General features: G+C 39.8%; 1 protein-coding gene across 3 annotated transcripts in view; it reads right to left on the bottom strand.

The window, feature by feature from the left end:
• Positions 1-5,295: 5,295 nt before the first annotated feature.
• LOC114459803 (adhesion G-protein coupled receptor G5-like) overlaps positions 5,296-11,570 on the bottom strand; it is a 28,481-nt gene continuing 22,206 nt past the window's right edge. The window contains exons 9-16 of one of the 3 annotated variants that reach the window (XM_028441960.1): positions 10,155-10,197; positions 9,935-10,041; positions 9,282-9,397; positions 8,937-9,199; positions 8,744-8,843; positions 8,233-8,237; positions 7,963-8,154; positions 5,296-7,037 (exon numbers count right to left, since the gene is read on the bottom strand). In XM_028441960.1, coding sequence (XP_028297761.1) covers positions 6,910-7,037; positions 7,963-8,154; positions 8,233-8,237; positions 8,744-8,843; positions 8,937-9,199; positions 9,282-9,397; positions 9,935-10,041; positions 10,155-10,197 — 954 coding nt within the window. In that variant the 3' untranslated portion in view covers positions 5,296-6,909. Of the gene's footprint in view, positions 7,038-7,962; positions 8,238-8,743; positions 8,844-8,936; positions 9,200-9,281; positions 9,398-9,934; positions 10,042-10,154; positions 10,198-11,570 lie in introns of all 3 variants that reach the window. The other 2 variants (XM_028441955.1, XR_003673475.1) reach the window with 2 other exon arrangements.

Below are 11,570 nucleotides of genomic sequence, written 5' to 3'. Positions count from 1 at the left end.
ACACACACACACACACACACACACACGCACACACACAGAGAGAGAGAAACTCACACATTTACACTGAGACAGTGTAGCTTACAGATGGGCGGAACAGAGTCGATCCAGACTCGGCATCCACAACTGTGAGTTTAGATGCACAGAAATGCACAGAATGGGAGCGAACCTCTATATACCGCTCCAGTCCGTGGGTCCAAATCTACGCTCGTGCGCAAATATGAATGTGTGAAGTACTTTACAGTTTTTCTTTGACACTAGTTTCAGAACCTTGATGTCATTTTTCACAACTCTAGAAACAAAACTCACAACCAATGATCAAAATGCACTTTTTTCAAAACTTTAACATTTTTTCCAATTTCTTGGATACAATTCACATAAACCTAAAATCATTTGTCCATTGAACTATAATCACCTGTTCAAAATGACGCAACTTAACATCAAAGTATAACCATTTCAAAATGCAATTCGCACATTACATTTCAGATGACTGTTTTTTCATTTAATTACAATAATCTAATTATCAATTGATACAACTGTCAAATTGACAAGTAACAATGGACGCTGCCCACCACACACTGGTATCGTCCTGTCCCTTTGTCGTCGCTCAAACACTGCCCGTTTTCCTTTTATTCCCTTGTGTGTGCTACTTCCGGTCCTGTCAGCAGACATGCTTAGCCAATTGTCCAAAAGGTAGTGATAGTGGGTTGGCCTCAGTGTCGTGCCGTGACCACTAGGGTTGGGTAGGCACGTTGCAAATCGAAACCGCCAATGACAATTTCATATGTTTCTGCTGGCAAGTGTTAAATCAATTCAAATCAACTTTATTTGTATGAAGCAATTTCCAACAAAGTCATCTCAATGCGCTTATCAAAAATATAAAATTCATAATAAGAAAGAAAAAACCCAACAAGATCCACATGAACAAGTATTTAGCTGAAGGTCTGGTAGCTCAGGTGTTGGTCTCCCATCTTTTAAAAGCTGTTGTTTTTTTTCAAAAAAAAGTTTCTCTATCGTCTCTAGCGCTGTCATCCTGCCTGTAGTGTTATCCTGCCCACTCGCTAGAGAACGTAGCAGCAGCGGTCACATGGAATCAATTCACTAATGTACTGTGAACTTACGTATAGCATTTAGCATTTAACATAGCACAGTTACGTCCAAAGGCAGCTCTCTACGCTGCCTTTGGACGTAAATGGTTGTCATCATGGGGACCTGACTGCGCATGCGTAAACACATAAAACCATGCAATGGGAACGGAGGCAGAGGAGCAACGTGCCTTTGGGAGGGGGCGTGGCCTCCCTCTGCCTTACAGCAGAGTGAGACTGCGCAGCTGTTCCTGGAAATAGCACTGTTTAGTCATTTGAGCTATGAAGCGCACAAAATGCGGACACTTTCAAACTTATAGGTACTGTAGGCTACTGGAAATGGAAAAATAAACAATTTTTAATTACATTATAATTAAAACAAATAATGAAAATATCAATTTACCCTTGGGAAGGCACTGCCTACCTTGCCTACTCTGACGGTACGTTACTGGTTGGCCTGCACTAATTAACAAAAAAAAAAGGTTTTAACAAAAACACAGCAAGAAAAACATGCAACGGAATTGCAATAAATCACGGCAAACAAATACAATTGACAAACAATATAACATATGCAAATAAAGAATTGAAAACAATCAAAATAAACAGAAACACACAGAAACCATTTTTCATTCACACCAGCCACTCACATCAGTCGTACCGGTGGTGGTGAGCTACACTGTAGCCACAAATGCCCTGTAGCACACAGAAACATAGCTGCCACTTCACTCCTTCGGCCACACTGACCACCACCAACTTTCATGCACAATTCATACCGATTTATACGAGGTAATGTGCCTTGCCGAAGGACACAACGTCAATGACTTGAACAGAGCGGGATTCAAACCCTGAACTCTTCTGTTAATGAGCGAGCCACTCTACCACTGAGCTACTTTGGTCAAGTGGGTCATCACATGGTGATGTAGTGGTTAGAACATCCGCCTCACATCAAGAAGGTCCTGGGCACTTAAGTCCTTTCTATGTGGAGTTTGTATGTTCACCCCATGCTTGCACTGGTTTACTCCCTATGGCATGCCCTTTTAACATTTAATAGCTAGTCTGGATATGTAATACAGATGTCCGCAATATAATTCTTCCTAGTCTAAATGATTCATATATCTACATGCTTCCTATCCACAATTGTAATGTCAGATATCCACAATGTAATTCCAGGATAAATGATCACATTCCCCATTGATGTGTATGGGGTTTGTCATAACAGATATCTTTTATTCAGTTATGGATAAGCGCAATGTGAGATGTGGATATCTGCAACTAAATTATGACTATCCATATCTCTATTTAGAGCTATCTACAAGTGCATTCTGACTAGTCACGATTCCAAATCAAGATATCTTCAACTCCCATACATTAAAGATATCTTTAGTGACATTTGTAGATCTTTAATCATGTTTTAACTAGTCAAAATGAAGGTATAGATATCTTGAACTGGAATTCCGCCTAGTCAGAATGCACTTGTAGTTATCTCTAAATGGAGTTATGGATCAAAATTTAGTTGCAGATATCAATTATCAAGTTAGAGATATCTTTAAATGAATTGTGGTTAGAGATATCTCAAATTCAAGATATCTTTAACTTTAATTGTAACTAGTCACAATGTACTTACAGATATCTTGAACGAGAGTTTCGACTAGGCGAATTGATATTGCAGATATGTTATGACAGATAGGAGGAGGGGCTAACGGTGCGCGGGAGGTCAAATTTGAGACAAAAAAGGTTCAATATGTTGTAGATTTCTTGCACAAATCTCAGGTGAACGTAGCTGTTGCTCCCCACAAAGACCTTGATTGTAACTTCTCTCTAACCCTAACCCGTTTCCTAAAGATGTTATCAATTACCGCAACTGCCATTTCTTCTGCTAACATGCTAATTATGTTTCCTCTCTCCTCCAGGTCAATTGGTTCGGTATCCAATGAGAAGCCTCGCACGAGCAGTAAATTATGAATCATAACCTCGATTTTGACAAGTCACAATGTAATTACAGATATCTTTAAACATACTGTAATTCCGACGAGTCAAAACTCAGTTACAGATAGCTGCATGTGGCATTTAGGATGCGTGACGAGGCGAAGGGCGTTTTTGGTGACGTCATTGCAGATATCTGTAACTCAGTTTTGACTAGTGAACATCTCAAACTGTCATTGTGACTAGTCAAAACTGAATGCAGATATCTGTAACTGTATTTTTCATTACTCAAAATTGAATTTTGAGCAGTCACAATTATGTTGTTGATATCTATAATGTTAATTCCGGATAGTCAAATGTAGCTATTAAATGTTAAAGGGCTTGCCATATTCTCCCACTATCTAAAAACATGACTGTTGAAGGAACATAGGGCAGGACCAAAAAACAAGACTCTATAGTGACACAATGGCCATTAGTGTAACTGCAGTCATCAGCCAAACTGGCGCAGGAGTGTGCGTGAACTCTTCATACCAGAGCAGCTGATGCTGTGACACAGTTATTTGTTAACTCGCCGTTCACGTGACTGTTTACTGAAACTAGAGGAATACCTGACAGGTCGGGCCGGGTTTGGATCGATATAGAACTGGTGGTCAAGTTTCGTCACATAGTGTCCTTGTGCACAGCGTTCTTGGCATTCCTGCCAGTAGCAGCAGTAGCAGTGAGCGCTGCTTCAGCGCTCACTGCTCAGGGGAGGACAGCTTTGAATCCATCCACTATTGAATCAATCCTTTTTCTGCACAAGAACATGGATTAGACTTGGTTTTGATATGTAGATCATGTAAATAGATCTACTGGGTCTCTTGCTCGCATTGCGCACGTCTGTGCTTGGTGTTCGCTTTTTACCCCTGTGCGCTGATCTGACCTGTTGACAGTTGTTTGTTGATAAAAGCGGGCTTACCACTATAACAAACATAAAAATGTCATTTGTAAAGAAGAAATAAATAGGTTTTAACTGTCGGTTTTGGGTCGGGTTCAGATAGAAATCTGAACACCTGTCTGAGACCCGTTCCGCACTCTAGCTGCAAGACCTCCATGCATAGCTCTGCATGCCTCCGCAGAGTAGTTTGGTCCACCATGCTTGTCTTCTTTCAGTCTCCAAGCCATCTTCTTCTTTATTTCCAGCAGAGTGGATGCCTCTCCAAGCCGTTGAAAACGTGCATCAGCGTAATTTAACGTCACATCCTCAAGACTCTGCAGGAAACTCAGGCCCGGAATTTCAGTACAAAATGCATCAGTCTGTTCAAGGCAATAGGGAGAAATGTGTGTGGGATCATTCTCCTTGGTTTTGAGCTCTTCATCACCCATTAGCATTAAAAGACTTAAAATGAATGTTTATTATTTCTCAAATCCAGCCCTATGCTTCTTTAAGTTAATTGGAGTCTCTATAGTACCCATAAGAGTGAGTGGTTGTATGTCAGTGTGTTCTGCAGAGACACCTGGTCTCTGCAGAAGCATGATAACGAACCATTCATTTGATGTGGTGTGTTGGAGCAATGACACATCTAAAAGTCTCAGGAATCAGGTCCTCAAGGAATGGAGTTCCCCATCCCTGCTATAGGCCTATAGGAGGTCCAATAATGAAGAGTTTGACAATTTGAGATTGTTGTTGAGATTCTTTCAATAAATACAGGAAAACCCTGAGCCATAAGCAGAACCGAAGCCTAAGCCATACTGTATAGTTCAATATGATAAATGAATAGCACTCATCACAGAATTGAAGTCCTTTTAAAGTAAATCGACACTTTCAATATTGAATAAAATAAAATAAAAATGAACACTGATGTGTAAAAGTTATAAAAAGTCTGACATTGGAACTGTCCTTTAAAAAGCACTGAGTAATAAACACTATACAGGTTATGGTTTGTGTGATAATTGAACTCTTGTTGATGTATTATTATTATTTAAAAGTTTGTACTATGCTTTGATACAAGTAGTGGAGCCTGTATTTGTATTCAACTTTTTTGTAAGATGCTTCATCCCTTTTTTTAAAGAAATCATTACTCCTTCCAGTAATGTAAACTTGCCTCTCTTCACCAGTGTCTATTTTATAATTATTGAATTTTTAAGGTCGCTATAAAAAAAAACAAAAAAAACAAAAAACCGCTGCACATTGTGGAAGAGGTTAAAAACAAGCTGCAAGGGAACATGAAAACATGCAATGGAAGCTCACGGGCTAGAAAACAGTTTGCCACACAGTCCGAGACCTCAAGTTTAAACAAAGTATTTCTTTATTACCGTTATATACATATAGCAGTCACATATACATTATATTTTAGATGTATATAAAAAATGATAACATAAAAAAGTGCAAAGTTCGCAGTCTCTGAATAAAATAAAACTAAACTCAGTAAAATGTACCAATCAGCCATACCATCATGACTACATATTGGAAAGACAACCGTTTGGGGATGGAGGATAAGTCATGATGCAGAGTGTATTTGGTCACCTTTGTCTCAGAATCAGTACAAAACTAAGCTACATACTGTGGACCTCACAAGCGTTTGAAACACGACCCTCTATAGGTCACTTCTGATTAATAGTAAGTACTGAAAACATGAAGTGTGTCAAAATGCACTATTTTGGAAATGCTCTGACTGTCATTATGTAATAAAAATGTAGTTCCTTATACTTGCACATTTTTCCAGCCTCAAAAATTTGGGTTTAAGCCTATCCCAACTACCAATGAAGTAATAATAGGTGTTGAGCACTTCACCTGCCAATAGTTTTAATGTTATGGCTCAATAGTTTATTTTGAGTTTGAAATGTTCTTCTCCGTATTATGCCACAGACAAGTCATTCAATACCTCAGTTACATTAAAAAAGTATTTTAGCTATAAACAAAATGAAAACTTCTCTCTTCTTAAGAAACATTTGAAACAACAGTCTAAAGTGCTACTGTACAAGAGATCTAATCGTCGGCATTAGAAATAACTAAGCATTTAAAAAATAATGTAAAGCTTAACTAAATCTAGGGAACTTTTCAGTATTGACAACAAAAAAATTTCCAGGCAAACTAACTCTGGACAGAAATAAAGGTTGTGACATTGGAGAAGCTTGTGAAATTGATGCCACAGTTGAATGCGGGCCCTCAACAAAAGCTAAAGGCAGGCATGAAATATATGTGTGTAATTTCTTTTTTTTTGGCCAGGCAATGAATATAACGAATTTCTCTTTGCACAAAACAGATAAACACTACAACAAAGTGACATGCAGTCATTCCCTGTGTGCTTCCCTGTCAGGGGAAAACAAAGCTTAATTTTACTATTCTCATTTCAAATTCATTATCTTCTGTGACTAGAGCCAGTCTAGGTTTAACACTGTATACAAACTCCAGGCATGTAAAACACTTTCTTTGTGATGAAAGTGTTCAATCATCATATCAGGTGTGGTTTGTTTCCTTGGTCATGGAGCAAATGAAGCATAGTAATCACATGAGTTTAACCTGAGAGGAGTGGAAAAGGAGATTCTGTGATATTCCACTATTTTTTTTTTATCAACCTTCATTCACCCTAAGATCAACAGTTATACAGCTTCAAAATGTCCTTTGAACACATGTTGTCCTCCTTGTCGCCTAAATTGACAAATAAACATATTGACCACCCAACATGAATTTGAAATAATATACAAAGCTGATATTCTAAAAAAAATAATCAGTGACATCATAAGCAAGCTGTACTTGTATGTCAGGATTTTAAAACTGATGGGCAATCAAAGAAATTAACCACCACTATGCTTATTTGAACAACTCCAGAATGCAAAGGTGCAGGATGTGTGGAAATTACTTGGGAAGCTCCAACTTTGTTTTTTTCCACAGTATTCTGCACCACACATTCATCTCTGCTCTTTAACTTTTCTCCTGAGACTGCAGCATGTGTTGCCTGGTGGATCCGGTGCTGGAGCTGCCCAGGGCTGAGCCACCAGCCTGGTTCCTCTTCCAGTCCAGCAGACAGAACCTCAGCATCAGAAGAAAACCTAAGGAGAAGAAGCATAACACATATATCATTAATCAAGGTTCCAGAAGAACTTCTGGACCTTTTTTTTGGACCAACATATGAAATACCAACAGCAGAAACAAAGCAAGTTCTTCTTTAGGGAGGGCTGGTGATGTTGTAATAATAGGAATGATTTCTTCCATGAAAAACATGCATAGTTGTTGTGAAAAGATTACCCAACAAGTAGTGTCACATTATACCGACGAATGCAGACAACCTTGGCAATTACATTGGTAGTTTATTGAGTACAAAGAGGAATAGAATGCGTTTCTGCCACCTTTTGATCGTGGGGTGTTATTGCACAGGTGTGGGGTCTGCGGGTGTCTTTCTGACTTGGCGTGGCTCGGCCGCGCAGCTGTGCTGGGTAGTTCATAGACCAGGGCCGCCCCGGGGCACAGTGGTTGTACCGGTTCCTTGAACTCATTCATACAGATTCAAGGGGTAATAATCACTCATACTATGCTGCCTTTTTTCACTTCATTCATGCAGCCCTTGTGGGTAAAGCTGACAGTTACTGCACACCTGCCTGACAAACGAGTTATCAGAAAAATGAAATAAGAAGTATTGTTTTGAATCTGTGCAAATAAGCTGCACCACAGGAGGATTACTAAGTTTCTGACAGCTACCAGCCCTATGTTTGGTAAAAACGCAGATGTTTAAAAAATGAAATGCTGGTGAAAACTAGAATTGTGTCTTCGATCTTCACCGGACCCTGCTTGCAATGAAAAACACCTCTTTCCCTGTAGAGCCAAGTCCGTTCTCTAAGGTGTCTTCTTCATATACAGCAGACTGAATTTTGAAATTCTATAAGACATTGTCATTGTTTTCATGTCCATCAGTGACGCTGAATGGTCTGTTAGCTTCTTCAATGAAACCAAATGCAGTCTCAGTCTGACCAGACTAACCTTGAAAGGAGGTGAGGATACAGGCGATGAATCTAATGAAGTCTATGAATGGTCCAAAGGTGAGGAAGGTCAGGCTCCAGGCTGTTCCAAACAGGCAGCTCAGGCCCCAGATGCTAAGGAAAGCCACACCATTTTGCTTCCACTCCTCCCTGTTGCGGATCTCCCTGTACACCAGCAGGAGCATCACTGTGCCTGAAAGCACCAGGACACCCAGAATGGTCCCATTGATAACATGGTGCGCCAACAAGGCCTTGGAAGAAAGTTTCATACCGCACCTTAAAGGAAAATATGTTGTGCATGTCAGTAAATGAATTCTTCTGAATTAACAAATCTGCTTCTGACTTGATAAAAAAGAGAAAAATTACAAAACATTTAGTGTGAAAAGGGTAGACACAGAGCTAAGTGTGCTCTGGTAAAACAAATTCACATTTCAAGTCAAATCTGATCATTTCAATTTGCCTCAAAGTTTAAGCAGAAAAACCAAAATAAGAATGTGGAACAGCAAACTAATGGAGAGATGAGGTTTTACCACCGACGGTCATCACTGAACCTGAGAAAATTATAAATTATAAAGGTCTGACCACTCACATGTGAACAGAGTAATCTAATAATCTAATGAAAGGTGTGATATACTTTGCAGGTAATAATGCCACAATAATAGGAGTGTTTGACAAGAGCAACCAAAACAATGATTCAATGTGGGCTTATAAATATCTTAGAATGCTTTATGTGAATCATTTCACTACTGTTTGTCTAACAAGATTCCTTAAAGAAGACTTGCATTTGATAAGGACTGTGGAGGTCTTCTGCTTGCATCACTTCTCTCAGCCCATAGACATCACCGACTGCTACCAGGATGATAACAGGAACAGCTGGGAGAACTACAGGACCACATGTAAATGTCACACAGGTGCTTTACTCTGGTGAACCTTGCAAACACTATCAAGCCTATTTCCTCCCACACACACACATACCAAAACCAAGCACATTCCACACATATGGCTTTGGCGAGGGGCTGAAAACCATGTAGACCAGCCAAAAAGTGTGAAAAACTTCAATGCCCATCCAGGCAAAGGAGCTGAGGAGGGCGTAGTGAAGAATGGCCCCCACCCAGATGCACACACTCTCCCCTCCAACATTGGCCAGGACACCAGTGAAGAAGAAGAGCAGGTTAAGGAATGCTAAGGACACAGCTAGACCCAGGTGGATGGGGTTGCATTGCCCCTTTGATCGGTGGCTGGAAAGTAGAGAGCATAGAAAAGAGAAGCTGCAACACTGGGGTGAAATTCACTTAACACAAAACTTTTGCTTTGACTTACCTTTTCCTGCAGAGATAAATAATAAGAGCCACACAACTGATAGCAGAAACGACACAGCCCAGAGATGTAATTACAGTCAGCTCCAGGAGGTGGCGCACTGGTTGGGTCTCCAGTTCCTGCCAAGAAATGGAGCAGCAAAAGGGAACACAGCTTTAAAACCAACACAAGTACAAACTTGAGTTTTCAGAATAAACATTCATTATCTGAATCCAAGCATTTTAAAGAGTACCTATTGTGAAATTGGATTGCAAGCTCCACCAAAAGATTATATATAATTGGAGTTTTTGTGGGCGACTGTGGCTCAGGTGGTAGAGGGTCGTCTTCTGATCGAGAGGTTGGGGGTTCGATCCCAGTACCTGACTATGTGTCGAAGTGTCCTTGGGCAAGACACTGAACCCTAAGTTGCTCCCAGTGGTCGACTAGCGCCTTGCATGGCAGTCCTGTCCCACTGGTGTGTGAATGTGAGAGTGATTGGGTGAATGAGCTGATATGTAAAGCGCTTTGAGACTGCTTCAGTGTGGTGATAAAGCACTATATAAAATCAAGTCCATTTACCATTTGTAGGGTAACTTTAAAGTTGTTATTTTTTATGTTACATATAATTCCAGTACAGGCCCCCTTTAAAGCTTTGACTTACTGCTGCTTTAACTCACCACCAGCACTGTGAAGTAGGTCAGATGATCACACAAACACTCTGTGTGTTTTTCTCCTTTCTGACGAGTCTTACAACCATCCACGATCCAGTTGACCAGCCAAGGATCTGCACAAAAAAGAAACACGTTTTGTCATTAAACACAAAGATTCGATTTTAAGAGATTCTTAACAATAAAAAAAAATAATAATTAAAAATCTCTAGAGTCTAGAAGTTGGTACCTTTTCTTGTGTCCCATGAAACACACCTCCTTGAATGTGTTTTCTGGAATACAGAGTAGCATTCAGTTATTTGTCTCATATTCACCAATTCTTAGAAAGTAGAGTGGGCTAAAATACTTCAGTAAAGATATAGATACTTCTACTAGGGCTGGACCACATGAAACAAAAACTAATTATTGGTATTTCTTTCATCCTAAAATAGCAATATACCAATATACCAAAATAGCAATATACAATATTTTGTTCTTGGTAAAGTCAAATTCAATTCGGGTTCAGGGACCAATGCAAAAAGGCACTTCTGTTAACAGTGAGCTGCTTAATGTTAGTCACTTCTGGATTTTTCTTTTCTAAGGGACAGCACAAAAAAAGAGTGAACAATTCTGTTCCCACAGTAGTGTGAGTGTATGACGGTGTAAGACGGTTCTTTGTGTGTTTGGTTGTTTATTTTTGGCGTGTTACTACAACCTCCATTAAATCCCATAAAACTGTGATCACGGCTCAAGTCACATCATTACAATACCCTTTGGGCACAGCTGCAGTCTCTATGTACTGTGTTACACTATTTTCTTTTCACTTGGTCCTCCTTTCCAGTCCTCTTATGATGAATAGCGTTCTAGGATCCATCAATATTCAATATAAGGGGAGGGAGAGATAGAAAAAAAAGGGCACAAGTCAAAAAGATAAGCTCACAAAAAAAATTGACATTTTATTTCTACAAGAAACACATAGTGAGTCAAATGAGGTGAACTGGGGTTTATGGTGGGAGGGTCCTCATGTTTTGAGTGATGGCTAAAACACCAGTGCTGGAGTGGCAATCTATTTCAGACCAACCACTAATGCAGTCATTGTCTCTGTGAATTAGGTGGTGAAAGGCAGGCTGCTCATTGTTAGGGCAGAAATAGATAATGTGATACTGTTACTTGTTAATATATATGCTCCTAATCAAGGTCCAGAAAGGATATAGCTCTTCAGGTAATTACAACTGGCTTTACGGAACCATATTCACGATCACATCGTCCTCGGGGGCGACTTTAACTGCACGTTAGATTACACTAGTGATAGGACCAGTGGGGAACCACATCCTCAATCCTCACAGTGTCTAAAGCAGGTTAAAACACAGCTAAATTTATTTGACACCTGGAGATTAAAAGTAGGGTATGTGATTTTTGAAAACTAGCATGATTTTGAATGTAGCTTCCCTGACGGCTCCTCCTTTACCCCCTACCCCATTCCCTATGTGCTCCGTCTCACTCACATGCATGCGCACAGCTGCTGCAGAAGAGGACCTAAGCTCATCGCTTGTATAGTGTAAAAACTTTGTTGTCTCATGTGTCATTCAACAGTAAGTAAACAATAATCTTCATCATCCTATATGTTAAAAAACGTGATCAAAAACTCTGTTTTAACTCTGTCAGC

Source organism: Gouania willdenowi, chromosome 3, assembly GCF_900634775.1.
Source record: "Gouania willdenowi chromosome 3, fGouWil2.1, whole genome shotgun sequence".
Classification (NCBI taxonomy): Eukaryota; Metazoa; Chordata; class Actinopteri; order Blenniiformes; family Gobiesocidae; genus Gouania; species Gouania willdenowi.
The sequence above is the reverse complement of the archived record's forward strand: the minus strand, read 5'-3'. Positions and strand labels throughout refer to the sequence as shown.